We start from the raw sequence: 17,508 nt of genomic DNA, 5'->3' as shown, positions 1-17,508 counted from the left end.
TCACACAAATGGATCTTCCTTGATATATGTAGGAACAATAACAAGAAAGATCTTTAGAAAACGGAGGGAGTACTATACCAATACACAATCATGATATATATTATACATCATACATCACTAATCTCAGGAAATAAAAGAGTGGTTCCATGTATAAAATTAGCACTATACTATACCAATACACAATCATGATATATATTATACATCAGGCATCACTAATGAACATTATTTATTATAATCGATTAGTAGTTCATCTCCCATGTGAGAGATTGAAGAACTATAGATGATCCTGGTATATTGTAGGATAGTCGTTGAACATTAAAATATGCATGCATAAAAATATAAAATAGACAAAAGGGTTGGAAGATAAGAATAGGGTGGGGACAATAGATACTCTTTTCACTAAACGAAGAGACAAACCGAACAACATGATTCTCCTTCTCCTTGTAGCTTTTTTAAGTACAACTTGGTGTATTAACTCTTTTTCCTGTTAGTTTAAGTACTTAATTTATAATTAGCATGTACATTAACTGCGAATATCTATGCGAGTGCATGCTATGAATTGACTAAAATTAGGAGTTAACCTACTGTGCGAATCTTTCTTAGCTTGATTGGCTTTACTTGTTTTGAGTCACCACCAATCTAAATCTAAGCTAAATATCATATTATATCATATAATTAATATACATGCCTGGTTGACTACCAGGCGAACCAGTTTTTTAGAACAGGGCCCACACTTGAGGGACCTAATATATCATAACTCATTAGTCTACCTGCAACTCTTACGCATGATTTATCCTTCAGTCTTCTGTCTCTAATTCATTTTTTCTAATCATTTTCCATTAATGACCTTAATATTCACATAATATTCAACTAGGTATACCCATGTTGTCTTTGTGTGGTCATCTACCAGGGTAAGGAAGTACTTATACTTGCTTGTTGTGCACACCCTATATGGGTCCCATATATCAATGTGCACCAAATCAAATGGTGCAGCAGCTCTGGATGTGCTTAGGGAGAATGACAACTTGGGAAGTTTGGTCATGGGACAGGTTACACATACCCTAGTTTTGTAATTGGTATAGGTTGACAGGGGTGGAATATGTTTAAGCTTATTAGCAATGGAGGTGTGTCCCAATCTGAGGTGCCATAATTCTAGAGGGTTGGTTATTTGTGGTGTTGGTTCAGGGTTAAGGCTAGTATGGTTGGCTTTATGGTTTGAATCAGGGAACATGTTTTAGCTTTGAGATTTGTTGTTCAGGTAGTATAACCCATTTGTGGATCTTCCAGTGCCAATTACAGTGTTGCTATCCCTGTCAATGATAACATAGTAAGTAGGTAGGAATTTCACTTCACAGTGACCGTCATTGATAAGTTTCTGAACAGAGAGTGTAACACCCCCAAAATCCATACACGTCTAATGCTATGTCGCATCGACTTTGGGAGTGTTACCGCCGCGATGGAACGCAAGGCATAATTAGAAATACGGTAACTCAAATTCATTGTCTCAAAACCAAATTGCAGCGGAATAGAAAATGTAAATACAACTCGGGAATCATAGATGACCCCTCTTTATTCAAACTCGAACCATTTAACAATGTTCTATAAAATTCAGTAATACTTAAACCAAAAGTTTAACTTCAAACTACAGACTAGCCCCCTTATGCTTGATATCATGCAGTAGCACCAGCTCACCTAATCTGCTCCCCATTGAAAGTGTCAACGGTTCATCACAGGTCGACAAACACATAATAACACACAGAGTCAGCTATGCTGAGTACGTAATGAACCATTGAAACTATATGAACATAAATGATGCATACATTACAAACTGCTATATGAAACTACGTTATCTCACATCCTTTAATCTTTCATTATTTGGCATCGAACGGGCACCGTCATCTTACTAGAATCATACGGGCTACTGAATCCTTAATAGACAACTTGGTCTATTAGATGAAATGCAAATACGGTTTTGTTCCGTCTCACACCCATACCTTAGTATGCATACCCCAAGATCGAACGGAACCTTCCGCCTACTTGAGTTATCAAAATATAAGGACACTACTGTCGTCACAGTAGGCCTGCGTAGGAGTGTAGACAAGTCCCACACTCCCCCATTGTTCTATACTTGTAGGGAATCCAACTACAAGCTATTGCCATAATCTTTTTTTTTCTACTAACTATTCTTTTTATAACTTTAAGGAGTCATTTACATGCTCTCTTAATTACCAAACTCAATCTTATCTCTGGTAACACTCTCGTTACTCTATAGATCAGATTAATAATGCTGATGTTACACTACGATAGAACTTCGCATTTCAATGCAACATATTTCAATGCATCATATTGATTTCACGTTATAAACGTCTAACCAAACAATCACAATCAAATGTTCCCTATCATGGTGCTAGGTTCCAATAACATGAACTGCAACCTAATCATGATACTAAGCTTGAAAGTAAACTGGTACGCGTACGTACCTTGTAGCGGAGAATTTTCGCTGACTTAATTGAACGAGCCGCTTATGAAATTGGGACCTAAACCGTTAAAACAAAGCTTTAGTGTTACGTCCTTGATAACACTAACAACTACTACGTACTAAGACCATAACGATCTAACGATTCGAATTAAACGATAGTTAAAACCTTACTCCAGAACTTTCGTTATAATTCTAATCTAGTGGATTTAACACTTTTAGAAGTCAAGTCAATGAGTAACTAAATTAGTTAGTAACATTATCCACTATTTTACCAATCCAAATGAGTCATAAGTCCAACATGTCTTATGTCCAGAAGTTAAGTCATATGTCCAAAAGTAAGTCATATGTCCAAGAGTAAGTCATATGTCCAAGAGTAAGTCATATGTCCAAAAGGTAAGTTCCATGTCCAGAAAGGTAAGTCGGGTTCCATGAAACAGGTTACTCATGAAACGATAATAACTTTAACTAATAATAATACACAGTCTCCTACTTTTATCTTATTCCAATTACAAACCTAACCATAGTTTTAACTTAAGAACAGAATAATAACTTAACTAGTTAAACAATCCACTAATTTACTAAACACTCCAATTACTAATTATTAATTACAAACCTTACGTACTTATGAAAATGTAAATATAAACCTAACAAATAAACTGTCATACTAAGTTAAAGTACAAAAATTTCCACTGACTTTCGCCGGCACAAGAATTCCGGCGACGGCGCACACTTTCCGTCTCCTACGCGCGGCCACGACACTCAACCGGCGCTCGTACCACCTTCGCGCACACACGATGAACACCTTCGCACCCCTCTTCGTTTCGTCGCCCAAACACCCTTACGCGACCAGATCTGTCGCGCCACCACACGGTGTCTGTTCGCCCAACTTCGCACAGCACTCGCACAACCCACGAATACACCTTCGAACTCCTTCTTCGCAAACTCGAACCACACACACGCCGCACGAACTCGCGAACGAAAACCTCGACACACTCGCACAAAATCTTCGACCCTTCGCACCAAACCCTCGCCTGAATTCGCACAACCGCATGCGACTAGAAGGAGGAAGCGAGAGGAAAATTCAGCGAGAGTTTGAGAGAGAATCCGAGAGAGAAAGAGAGAAGGAAAATTCTGAGAGAGAAGGGGTTGAAATCGGCTGAGAGAGAGGGAGAGGAAAGAGAAAAGTCGGCTGAGGAGAGGGAGAAGAAAGGGTTTAGGGTTTTCTGAAATTCCCTCTCCTTTTCTTTTTATACTCCCTTCAAAAGGTAGTAACCCTAGGTCAAGTGAAGATTAGGTTACTCTTTTAAAACTCCGAAAATGCCTAACAATTTCATATTAACAATAATTTATTCCTATTAATTTGTAATAATCTAAAATACCTTTTTATTAATTCTTTATACTTTCTTAATCAATACGAAATTACTACTAAAAAATACGGAGTATTACAGAGAGCAGGTTCTGTTTGAAGTGGGGCACACATAACACATTTACAAGAGTTAAGCCATCAGTAAGCTTAACTTGTCCTGTGTGTGTAATCATTGATGTGTATCTAGTTGGTAGGTTTACTTTATGGCAGTTGAGAGTAGGAACAGGATATGTGAAGCTTTGAATGTGGGATGTCATGTGGTCTGATGCTCCAAAGTCTATGATCCACTCATGGTTTGATTGATAGGCTTGGTAACATGATGCGATCATCCTTAAGAAATGACCATCAATTTCATCATCTGTTTCGGACTTGTTGGGAGCAGCAACTGCATGTGGAAAGAGTTTGGCTAATTGTTCCAGTTGTTGTGGTGTAAAGAGTAGGCCAGTGTTTGGCTGTGTGTTGCTTGATAAGGTAGTGACAACCATTTTAGATGTGTTAGTGGGATTCCACCTTGGTTTTTGGTTTTGGTATGAGGGTCTTGGTTTATTTGTGAAGTTGTTTTGAGTGTGAGGTGGTTTGTATCTGAGGTGAGTCTTAGGATAACCAACAATAGTCCGACAACTTGCACCATAGTGTCCCTTCTTACCACACAGGCTATGCACATAACATTCCTATCTGAGTTCACAACTTTATTGTACATGGCAGAGATTTCAACTTCCATTTTAGGAGATTGTAAGATTTCTCTTTAAGCCTCCTCTTGCTGCATAGCAGCACATGCCATCTCCACAGTAGGAAGAGTGGTCATCAACAACAACTAACTTCTTTGTGGATTGTACACATCATTCAATCTATTTAAAAATTGAAACAATTTTGACCCTTCTCTCTGAAGGTCAATAGCATCTAGCAATTTCTTAACTTCCTCACTAGGGCTTTCAATTACTAGCAACATGTTTAGGTTATCATGTTCTTCTCATAAGGACCTCGTGGCAGTGTAATACTCATTATTACTCAAAGTTGTTATTTTGTTTCAAACAATTCTTTACACACTTTATATTTCCTAGATCCATTAGTCAGGAAGAACCTATTTTTCAAATTACAACACATGTCTTTTGTAAGATTTATAAACATGACATATTTTTTAATAGAGGGAGAGAGATTATGAGTTACCCAAGCAATTCCCATATGCTTATATGTCTCCCAATTGCAGCCTCGGTTTCATCTCCAGTAGGCATGGTCACTTTGCCTGTGAGAAACCCCAACTTGCATTTTGAGGCCAGCTGGATCTCCATGGACTTGCGCCGGGACCTATAGTCTACTGGTCCTTGCAATTTTTCAACCTGGATGGATGTAGCACCATCTGATGGATGTAGGAACAAAGGAATCATCATCTCTTCAAGAGATATTCTTGACATGATTTTGGATTTTTGGAGCTGAAGGAGAAGGACCGAAAGATGGCAGTAGAAATAAGTTCAGAGATTTCAGTTTATTTTTAAGCAAAAGAAGAGAGAAAAGGAAGGAAGTAGGAAGAAAGGAATGACAGATCCAAGAAGGACAGGTAGGGAAGTTGCTGAGGAAGTTTCCGCTTTTTAGAAATGAAATTCTATCTGTTGTTTTCTCTCAGGACGTATAAGGCTTTGATACCATGATACTGTAATTCACAAAATAATTTAAAGTGGCAGGAGAATAGCAGTAGAGAGAGAGAGAATGAGAGCAACATAATGCTTTGTGATTTCGTTGAACCTTTTCTTGGTGACTACAACAGTAATTATACTAGGTGCTACTAATGAAAAAGGACAAAGAGCCCCTTAATTACATCTCATACAAAGGTACTAGCAGACAATTAATTTTCTAAATCGAATTTACTATTTTATCCCTCATTAGGATCAGACTCGCTCATTAAGATCTCGATACGATTCTGAACTCGAATTAAGTCTTCCAAAACCAAATTTTAACCGAATCAAATCCAAATAGTTCGCAAGTCGTACTGGCTTGTTAGCAACCCTACAAACACATTTACATTGATAAACTCGAATTGATCCTAAATTTCTAATCGAAAATATATCCCATACCGCGTAGTGACCCAATAGAATCCAACCTACGATTCAATTGCCAAGTTTACTCGCAAAGTTATAGAGCATCGAAAGCCAAAAGTGGCACTTGTGTAGTTTGTGGCAATACTCAGGGGCTTATATTTAGTACATAATTTTATAATCCACATTCACAATCACAATTCACAGGTGCTATTCTTACTCATAACACTCTGCAATTGCTGTCTCTTACCCCTTTCCTCTGCTTCTCTCTCTCTTACTCTCTCTTCACTCTCAAATGAAGATTCCTCTCCTCATCTAAGCAAGGTATGTCATCTCAACATTAAATTAAACTATCATCTTCTATAAATGATTTATGGGAAATTTCTGGGTTTCTTTTTAGATGAAATTCTTACTTATTTTGAGCTCATTTTTTCTAATATGACTGTCTCATATCTCTTGCTGTAGATATGACTCTTCTCTACATAAGTTTGTGGTCAACTTTTAATTTTAGCTTGTTCATTTTTTATATTGCTCAATAACTACTACTAATTCATAACTGCTATGAACTTTTTTTGACAGTAAATGTTTCATGAAGTATAAAAATTATGATATCAAAGTCATCTATTAGTTACTACTCGTAGTGTAAAATGATGGAGTAAAACTATTCCTGGGATTCCAACCATCAGCTAATGTACGATATTTTGCGATCTAACATACAACATTTATAGTTAACTATCCAATTTGAAAAAATTATGAACAAAAAAATTCACTCTTCTTGTTTTTTTGATGATGGAAAATGGGTTGGTTAGTTTTAGATCTTTGGCTATTATATTTTTTTTTTTTTTGTTGGGTTTATCACTTTATCTGTTGAACTTTCTGTTTGAGCAAATACTCCAATTTTGGAAGCATATAACACCGCCATTATTTAGCATAGACATTATATGTACATTGACAAGAGGTAACTAACTTCTGTTTTACACCCCAGAAAAACAAAGAAAATTCAGAGGAATGAAAATGAAGTAGACATATGTTTGATTAATTTTCTGAATCCTCAAAATAGGTTTTGTAACTTTTTGTTCAAGGAATGGCCAAATTTTGCAGGTTTCTTATGTGGTGGATCCCACACTTACTCAAAGGGAAAAGAAAAGAGGAACAAGAAAATAAAATTTCCTTAATGCACTCCTTAGGTTCCTTTTGGAAAGAGAGATTTCCTGTCAATCTCATGAATAGTGGTACTTAGTGACGGATCCAGAATAATATATTAGCGGGTGCAAAATGAATTTTAAATATTTGTGTGGGGACAAATTGTAAAATTTTTAAGAAGAAAATATTATAAATTTTCTTATTTTAATTTAAAAAGTCAAAAAATCAAAATTCTGGTGGGCTCAAATGACCCGCATCTGAGAATGTAGCTCTGATCTTTGGAACTATTATAGCTGTGTTTTTCTCCATTTCTTTGCTGGGTTCTTTCAAGAAATTTGGTTAAATAAGTGAGGAAGTTGTTTATTCCATATTACATTATGATTATGTCTATCAACTTGACTTGAGTGCAAAGAGGAGACTGGATAAGGACAGCTGAGGTTTAAGTCAATTTGACAGGGCTGTATGGAATTTTGTCTAGACTTTGGTACTGTGGACTTTTCCTACATGTGCCTTTTGGATGCTTTGCTTTCCAGTCTTCCTTGAATGAGTACCTCTCATTGATAGAATTTACTTACAAGTTACTGAATTTTTTCTCTTTACCTGTACTTATCGAATATTGTTAGGATGCTTCTTAAGTACTTGGATGCCATGGAACCAGGTTCTCTTTATCTAAGATCAAATTCCAATCTCCAAGAAACGATACATAAAAGAGCAATACAAATAGTTTCTTTTGGAGGGGGTGAGGAACTTGGTAGGCTTTAGGAGCGCAATTTTTAGTTCAAATCGACTAGTTTGCATTATTAAATAAAAGTTTTAAGTCCCATGTTCCCGTTTCATCTTTGGGCACTTTCTTCATGTCTCATAGCTATGTTACTTAGACCTCTTGTCGAATCCTTATTCTGACGTGTATATGGACACTTCGAAATTTCATTTTAGTCCAAAGATTTGGACAATTACATACAATAGCCGAGTTCAGTGGTTGGAAATGTTCCCGTACCTAGTCTAATATAATTTTTTATGTCCATGTAACACATGTAGTCATTGACATCAATTGTATGGCCTTGTATATGAAATAGCAGATGTCCTTGGGGGCTGGGGCCCATGTACAATTTTTTCCTTCTGAATGGATCATTTATATGAGCATTTCTATTCTGTGCAGGTTCTTTTTGGATCTTTCATCATTATCCCGGGGTTCTAGACTCCTAGTAGCTGAAGAAAGATGGTGTTAGCATCAAAAGTTATTGCTTATTTGGTAAAAGATAAACTTATTATCAAGAGATACTTTGGTGGATCAACTTGTTGACATTCGGTAGCATGAGCACTTGTGTTTCTTTTATAATATTGAAATTTGGTTAATTTATTCGAATCATCCAAAAGTAGTACGTTCTTTCAACAGTATCAATGTCGAACAGTTTGTACTATCAGCCTAAGAGAGAAATTGATTTATATCTCATGCCTCAGTGTCAACCCTTGAATCCTCAACTCTGTTATTCCAACCTCAGCAATGAAAGTTATCCAACCTCAAAAAATTTCCCTGGACAGTACAGCACCCTTGAATCATCAACTTTTATTGGTAGCCCTGGATCACTACTTGATTCGAGTTCTTTCCCGCCTGATCAACACTGCTCTCCTGACAATGCCAATAACTCGCCTTTGAGTAACTCATGTGTTACAGATGATTGTGGTGACTTGAAGTGCAAGCTGAGAGAGTTGGAAAGTGCGATGCTGGGACCCGATACTGATGTAATAGATGGTTATTGCAACATGCTTGAAACTGGGTCTGATGTAAGCCCGCTGGAGATGGACAGCTGGGGTAAAGTGATTGAGATGATTGCTCGCAAAGATGTGAAACGGGTTCTTGTTGCCTGTGCAACAGCAGTTGCTGAGGAAGATCAGTTGTTTGCCCAATGGTTGATGGATGAGTTGAGACAGATGGTATCAGTGTCTGGTGACCCAATTCAAAGATTGGGTGCATACATGTTAGAAGGGCTTGTTGCAAAGCAGGCTGCCTCAGGTAGCTCCATTTATAAAGCATTAAAGAGCAAGGAGCCTGCGAGTGCCGAACTTTTGTCATACATGCATATACTTTTCGAGGTTTGTCCATACATCAAGTTTGGCTACATGTCCGCAAATGGTGCCATTGCTGAAGCCATGAAAAATGAAAGGAGAGTCCACATTATTGATTTCCAAATAGGCCAAGGGAGCCAATGGGTCACCCTTCTACAAGCATTTGCAGCTCGCCCTGGTGGGGCTCCCCACATCCGGATAACTGGAATTGATGACTCCTATTCAGCATATGCCCGTGGAGGTGGGCTAAATATTGTTGGCCAGAGACTTTCAAGGTTAGCCAAGGCATTTAAAATTCCATTTGAGTTCCATGCTGTTGATATCTCGGGTTGTCTGGTTCAGTTGAAAGATCTCGGAGTTCGACGTGGTGAGGCCTTGGCAATAAATTTTGCCTTCATGCTACATCACATGCCCGACGAAAGTGTAAGCACCGAAAATCACAGGGATAGATTACTTAGGCTGGTTAAGAGCCTGAACCCAAAGGTGGTGACGCTTGTGGAGCAGGAGTGTAACACAAATACAGCTGCTTTCTTGCCTCGTTTTCTTGAGACATTGGACTATTACATGGCAATGTTCGAGTCCATGGATGTGACTCTGCCGAGGGTTCATAAGGACCGGATCAATGTTGAGCAACACTGTTTAGCTAGGGATGTGGTTAACTTGATAGCTTGTGAGGGAGCTGAGAGGGTGGAGCGCCATGAACTACTTGGAAAATGGAGATCGCGCTTTACAATGGCAGGGTTTAAGCCGTACCCGTTGAGCGCTTTGGTAAATAGAACAATAAAGACACTACTCAAGAACTACTGTGACAGTTATAGGTTAGAAGAGAGGGATGGGGTTCTTTATCTTGGATGGATGAATAGGTATTTGGTTGCTTCTTGTGCGTGGCAATGTTGTTAGTTGCCTAGTCAGATATCTGAAGTTGAGAAAACAAGCTGTAATCTGTATTATTTGCACTTTCTTTTAATTAGGTTTAGCTGCTTGTTGAAGTAGCAACATCAGCTCTTAGGCACCTTTTGTATCCAGGGAGTAACTCTATTTTGCTTGAATGAAAGAAGCAGGAAGAGAACTTTTTCCAGCTACATTTTACATCGCATCTCAGCCTCGGATTCAGAAATCTTAGGCTACATGGCGCTATGCTCTCTTTACCCTATTTCACAAATTGATTACTAATCTATTACAATATACGAAGCAAAAATCAAAGCTGACACGTGTCACTATCTCTCGTTAAAAAGTTTGTAAAATATTTTGATAAATATTATCTTTTATTAGAAAAATAAATAGTTCTTAAATTGATAAACTAATTTTGTTAAGATTTTTAATTACAAAATTTGGAAGATTCAAATCAGAATAATCAAATTAAATGTATGAAAAACAATTTCTTCAATTAATATATATACATAATATATACCGAGCTGAGCTCAAGTCAAAATCTAGTTCAAGCTAAAATCGAATCAGATTAGACAAATGACTTTTTGCATTAAGGGTTCATTTGGTAAGGCGTAAAACATTTTTCTAGAAAACTGTTTTTCTCTATTTTCAATTTTACATTCTTTGGTTTGCAAAGGAGTTAAAACCATTTTCTCTTGTGGTAAAATTGCTTTCCCAATGATGGAAAACCAATTTTCTTTTCAAGATAAGGGAAAACTATTTCCTTCCTTTTCCTTATCTCTCTTGTACACTCATTAGTCATCACACTGCCTCCTTACTTTTCCTTTCATTTTCCTTTCATGTCATCATCTTACATGGAACCAAACAACGGAAAACTAATTTTGGAATTGTATTTTCCATTGTAAATTGCTTTCCATTAAAATCATTTTACATTAAAAATGTTTTACAGCCAACCAAACGGAGCCTAAGAGTAATTTTACAAGATTTCACACAATAATGTCTTTCTTCTCAGCTTCGAAATGTAGTCAAAGTTAGTTCTAGTCTTCCTTGAAAAAAAAAAAGAAGTTAGTTCTAATCAAAACACCAGCCCAGAAAGATTTACACCACATAAATCTAATGAAATTTAAACAAGATCACCTTTAAATAATTGATAGCATTTTGCCTAGTCCAAATCAATGACGTAATTTGTGGTTTTGGCCAAATATTTTGACACATGACCACATGATATGTTTTCATAGTACCATATTGATATAAGTAATGAAACTCAGCTTATTGCTCATTAGGATAACTGGAAATTTGAAGTGGCCCATCAATCTGGAATCCAAAGCATGGTCATTTTCATAGATATCAATCTATACGGAAAGAACAGATTCACCCACTTTAATAAATCCACAGAAAATACACTAAATACAATCAAAATAGCACTTCCAAGTTCAATTTATGAAGGCTTTTTGAGGGAAATCTATAATCTTTATTCTGAATAGTTAAATTAGACACCTCAGGCTCTGACTGTCCCCCGTCTAATTAGAATTATTTACAATGTTTAAACCCCCACTAGAGTAGTCCCTCCTCTTGCAGCTCTTCTATGTCAATAAATGCCATTGTCTACAACAATCCTCTATCAACTATGACTTCTATCAGCAACAATAATACTTTTAGCAGTTGACAGCTTCAGCATTCGGCCTTTCTAGTCCATTTGTTTTTGCTTCAGCACGGGAAGTTTCAACGATTGCATCAGGTCTTTTGGCCTCGGTTGATGTAACTTCTGGCTTCATATCAATATTTTGTTTGGTAGTCTGATCAATATTTTCAGAACTCGAACCTGTGCAGATAGGATCCTGGTTAGCTTCCTGACTCACCATCTCGAGCTTGGTTTCAACGTGACTTTCTGTATCATTTTTCTCAGCTTTATGATTGGACTCATGTTGAGTGGATCCCGTAAGGGCATCCTCAGTCTTCACCACAATTGCTTGATTGTTTTCATCCTTAGTTGCAGGATCAACACAACTGCCTTTTTCTGCTTTACATACTAATGCAGCACTTTGAGCTGCATCACTTTCTTCTGACTTGGATTTACTCATGTCATTTGACTCAGTCCCACCCGCAGAAGCTGCTGCAGTCTGGGGAACAATTGTCCGAATAGGAGGCATACTATGGTCATGTTCACCCTCGTATGTGGTGATAACTACTTTAGGATCATGGGAGGCCCTTTCGACATGTTTTTTAACTGGGCAGCCCGTAGTCGAGCACCGGTAGTAGCTCCTGCATAAGATAAGGAACCTAAGTTTACTACATAACCCAAAATAATGATGGAGAGGGACACAGTTTACCAATGCTGAATCTGCCAAAACTATTACTGCCTACTAAGCAATCTGATTCGTGTCATTTTGAGCATGAAGAAAGTAAGATAAGACATTTATTGCAAAAGAATAAACATGCCAAATATGACGGGGAACTGTAATAATATTGCTCTGTCTGTTACCACGGTTTCGCATACTCATCGAATTTCCATTTCCATTATATTTTGAAACCAGTGGCATACCTGATATTTTTAATTTGGGCTGGGGAGATAGGCAGATAGCAGTATGCCATCGCGCTATTCTCAGCATAAAAGTACTCACCAATCACATAGAATTAAGAGTTCTTTGTCAGATAAGACTAGATAAAAAATGGTGTTCAATATGGAAAGACCCAATAACTTTTCTTTGCATGGAAAGACCAGCTAAGTATAAATACTTGTTATTAAAGACCACATTACGAATTCTCGGGACAAAAATCAACTTTCTGGGGCTGAATTCTTATTTCCCCCTTCATATTTATCGTTCTCTTCGGCAATTCACCCTAGAAATAGATTCACCCTTTATAAAAGTGCTTCTTTATGATGGGGAATTGCTCAAGAAAATGACAACAAATGGAGGAAATTAAAGTCAACCCTAGAAAGTAACATCCTTGAGTAACAAATAATTTTTTTAGGTCTTTCCTTACCATAAAAAACATCCTTTTTAATTGGTCTTATCGTATCTTACAAAAACAAAATAAGATATAAAGAGAGGAAAAAAAATAAATAAGCAAATAATAATGAAACTTTAATGTAACAAGATTGTGCAGATTAACAGCTAGTCAGAGATTAAACTTCTATATTTCTATCTAAACTCTTATAATAACAGTCTAGAAAAATGTAGAAGAGAATCAACCCAAAACACTAAAATTTATAACACTCAATGATGCATAAATCATATATAACAGATTTACAAATTAAATACTTGTCAAATAAACTCTTGGACTTAGCTTATAAAATTAGTGAAAGACATGAGTTGTACAAGATCATATACCATTTTCAAGAAATTTTAAAGGGCCGCTTATAGGCAATTTCTTAACTTAGTATTGCAGCATAGTATATCAATTGTCTAACTTAACTTCCAATATTGCTTTTACTGTTGCGAGTACCAGGCCAATCAATGAACTCCAGGATCAAGGGTCTAAAAAAATCTAACCTACCTTATTGGTGTAGAGCCTAATTGGAGGAATTTTGTGAGCAGACTAAGAAGAGGGGGAAACAAAGTTTCATAAGATTATCTTTTCCTAATGGCCAAAGTGTCATAAGAATTACTATAGGATGAAGAAGAAGATGAAATGGAGACACAAACAGACAGAAAAACATTTTACAATTTACAGCTAAGAACATATAGACCTTAGCTATAAAGACTGGTGCTTTTGTAGAAGCATTAAGTTTAATAACCTAATTGCAACAGGATCGGTCAGAGCTGGGCCATAAGACGAACAGCATCTGAGAAACTAAACAAGCTAGCTTATCAAAGTAAGATGCATCTTTCTCAAGATATAACTGAGTACTTGCATCGGATGCTTATATTTTTCTTATAAATTGCGAAAGACTGATTAGGATGCAGAGAAAAATGACGATGTTTCTGGTAAAGCGTTTTCTTGACAACTTCATGACAACACATTTAAAAGATACATACATCGGAAGCCAAATATTGGAAAAGCAATCATAAGAAAGTCTCCCCTTCTCCACAGCCTCTCTTGAAGCTAGGCTCTTTCAAAAGAGAAGAAGCAGAAGAAAGAAGCGGAGATGAGGAAGGTTACTATAATCAAGTCAAAGGAAATCCAACACTAGGACCTACAATTAGTGATTCTATACAGTCAAATACAGTAGAGCTCATATCATTACAGCATAAGGTCATCATAAAAAAAAAATAGCATATCTTTTTATAGTATTTGACAAACCATTACACAAACGAACATATAAAAAATTATACAAGCGGACCAATTTAGATTGTTTATTTACATGATTGAGAGAATTTTAACAGAAGCAAAGAGGATGAAGGAGGTTTTACTTCTATATTTTATATTGGCGATAATCCTGTAACTTACAAAAAACATACAGCTGCAGCCTGCAAGGATAATTCAGCACATACCTCGGGTTTGGGTTGCCTTTGACCATTTTCTGTCCATACTTGCGCCACCTATACCCATCATTGACAATATCAACCTCACTAACTGTATGGACAACAATGCGTGATTCATGGTTAGGTTTCTCCGTTGTGTAATCAGCACCGTCAATGCCTTTCTTCCTGTTTTGGTTCATGATTTCCGTAGAATGAATTGCAGACAAGTGAGACATAACACAATATTAACAAATTAAGCAAGCATATAAATCTGTTCATTGCTCCAACATACCGTCTCTTCAGGGTTAAGTTTTCGCTATGATCATCTCTTGCTTGACTTGATGGTGTGAGAGGTGCAGGTGCATTATCACCAACAGCCTTAACTATTGCATACTCACAGATCTCCATTTGCTGAACATGCTCAGTTGCAGGGGAGTGCACATCGGAAGGTTTATCTTCAGGTTGAAGAATATGAAGAAATAAATACAAACAATTGACCAGTCCTCAAACTTAAAAAATTCAAAGAAGTATCTTCTTTTTACCTTGATCAACAGCTGTTGAAGGGCAATCTGGTGTCTGTACTTTAGCAGACAGAAGAGAGGGAACAGCTGCTTGGGGATCAGAATGAGGTTTAGCATGATCATGCTTTCCCAGGTAAGTAATATCTGTGATTCGCCCATCCTGGGAGCGTTCCACTTGTTTCTTCACCTGGCAATTTGGATGTGAACATTTGTAATAACTTCTTATGTATTCATTTCCCTTAACATTTTTCTGGCCATACTTTCGCCAATTATATCCATCTTCGGATGGTTTCTCAGGGACAACAGAGTTGTTTCCCTCTCTATCAGTATTGGAAGCATGTATTGTGGAATCAGGGCTCAGAGTCTGCTGCAAATCAACCTTAGGAGCTACAATCACTGCATTTTCCTCCGTTGTAACCATTGAGAGAATATTACATCAGCGAGTGCAGCAAGTAGATCTTAAGGCATTCAAAATTGAACTACACTGCAATCCAACGGCAGAAGTGGCAAAAGCTGCATCATTTGTCAAAATCAGGAAGTTCAGGTGATAGTCTTACAAACTTCAGAATCCTATAGGCATGATAAGTCTTACATGAAAGAATCCAATGCCAAGCGTCAAAGAGTCTTTAAATTATCAGCAATTGTTAATATGGTGCAACACCGCAGATATGTTCAAAGCCAAGCCAGATACCAAAGTACTAGTTACACATATGAAGAGCTGTACCAATCAACAATTGGCCAATCTAACTGGAAAAGTATAGATTTCACATAATTTAAGTGTATGATCCACTCAGTATTAACTAATTGGTTCCAACATCCCTGCAAACCTAGTGAAGTGCATGTATTCTAAACTATATATCCCTGGCTACTAGGCAGTTAGTTTGGCAACCAATTCCCCATTGACCCTCCCCACTTCCGCCTGCCCCCACCCAAATAAAAACAAAAGAAGATAGAAGAAAAAGAGTTGTGATGTAATCATACACTTCTTTTTTGTGATAATGAACGTGAAACCATACTCCTTCACAGAATCCTTGTCTACAATCCTCATTGCTAAGGAACCATACATACTGCACAACAAAAGAGTTCGAAAGACAAATTACTCCCTCTTTCATGTTGTGTCTCGCTTTCCCTCTTTACATTTTAATCTCCAACATCTTTCTACATCCTCTCCTACCTATTACATCCCCAGCATTAACACCTTCAAGAAACTTCTTTGGTAAGGTTGCACCCATTTTAAAAACCTACTCAGGCCCCAAGAAACGAGAGAACCGCACTGCATTATCGTTATTGTAAATGTTGTAGACTTGTAGCCATTGACATATCTATAGTCAAACATAGCAATTTCTGGGTTACTCCTACAAATCCAAATTCATTCTTATTCTCCTACTCTAAAATTAATGAACAAGCTAATCAAACTTTCATAAAAAGGTGCAAATTTCTCCTCCCCACAACCCCCTGACAAGTCACAACAAGACCCATAACCCAAAATTTTCCTCTCCTAGAAAAATCCCAATTCTTCCCACATATAAAAACCCAAAACCCTTCATTTAGCAAAAGCCTAAAACCACCAAAGGAATAAATAAAGATCAATTTTAGCAAATGAGGGAAAAAGGGCAAAATTTTAACATAATTTCACACATCATAAGCTAAATCACAGAAAAAAAGAAGGTTAGATTATTAATACTATCCAAAACACAATTAATCCAAACAACCCATTAAAAAGTTTCCAGCTGCAAATCCAATCTGTCATATGCTTCCAAATTACAATAACCAATAAGCTCCAGAATTAAAATAGGGATTCCCAATCAAAAAGTGCAATTCTTTCTATAACTGTCCTATACCCACTTTCCCAAATGATCCAATTCCATTGAAACAAACAAAATTTCATCAAAAAGAACAAAAAAAGTGCGCAAAATTGATAAAACAATTCAGCAAAGCACAAACTCCAACAGCAATTAGCTAACCACACAAAACAATAAAAAACTCAAAAAAAAAGAAAGAAAAGACATTGAGTAAAATTAAAACTTACCCAACAATCAGAATAACAAACTGATGAAGAAATTAAATTGATTTTTTGAACAAATTAATGGGTTTTTTTGGGGGGTTGGAAAAAGGGTAAGAAGAAGAAGAAGAGGGGGTCAAAGCAGAGGCAAAACCCTCGAGAGTAGTGTGATGATCAGAGGAGAGAGAAAATAAAAATTTAGAATTCAGGTGGAATCCATGGAGGGTTTTTCTGTTTCATGGGGATCGGTGACAGGTGTCAGGATTGTGAGCCGTTGGATTTTGGTTGGTCAAGTCAGAGGAGGAAGGACAGCCGTTAGATGGATGAGAAATGAGAGCCCACCAATTTAGCTTTGCTTTGAGTGTGTCAGCAACTGACGGCTGACCTGACCTTAGTGGTTGTTAGTGCACGACCTATAAAATCATAAAATACAACAATTAGTTTAGATAAAATACCATTTTACAAGTTCTTAGTTGTTTTTTTATAATTAGAATTACTCTTAAAATAAAGTGACAATTTATTATTCCATGATTCCCCTTTTACGAGGTCTTGTTTTTATGTACTTTTTTAAAAAATAAGTCTTGTTTTTAAAGGTGGAAAAAA

The 17,508-nt window shown here is 36.9% G+C and overlaps 2 protein-coding genes across 2 annotated transcripts; one reads left to right on the top strand and one right to left on the bottom strand.

The window, feature by feature from the left end:
• Nucleotides 1-5,959: 5,959 nt before the first annotated feature.
• Nucleotides 5,960-10,181, top strand: LOC104883303 (scarecrow-like protein 21). Its single transcript, XM_010667791.4, has 2 exons — nucleotides 5,960-6,199; nucleotides 8,178-10,181. Exon 2 carries the CDS (start codon nucleotides 8,420-8,422, stop codon nucleotides 9,983-9,985), a length of 1,566 nt encoding a protein of 521 aa, XP_010666093.1. The 5' UTR covers nucleotides 5,960-6,199; nucleotides 8,178-8,419; the 3' UTR covers nucleotides 9,986-10,181.
• Nucleotides 10,182-11,329: 1,148 nt separating this feature from the next.
• On the bottom strand, nucleotides 11,330-17,306 carry LOC104883304 (WRKY transcription factor 1). Its single transcript, XM_010667792.4, has 5 exons — nucleotides 16,933-17,306; nucleotides 14,925-15,416; nucleotides 14,675-14,837; nucleotides 14,413-14,568; nucleotides 11,330-12,238 (listed from the first exon to the last, which is right to left on the bottom strand). Exons 2-5 carry the CDS (start codon nucleotides 15,322-15,324, stop codon nucleotides 11,632-11,634), a joined length of 1,326 nt encoding a protein of 441 aa, XP_010666094.1. The 5' UTR covers nucleotides 15,325-15,416; nucleotides 16,933-17,306; the 3' UTR covers nucleotides 11,330-11,631.
• Between the last annotated feature and the right edge of the window lie 202 nt (nucleotides 17,307-17,508).

This window comes from Beta vulgaris, chromosome 9, assembly GCF_026745355.1.
Source record: "Beta vulgaris subsp. vulgaris cultivar EL10 chromosome 9, EL10.2, whole genome shotgun sequence".
Lineage (NCBI taxonomy): Eukaryota > Viridiplantae > Streptophyta > Magnoliopsida > Caryophyllales > Amaranthaceae > Beta > Beta vulgaris.
This window is presented reverse-complemented; position numbering and strand designations above follow the sequence as displayed.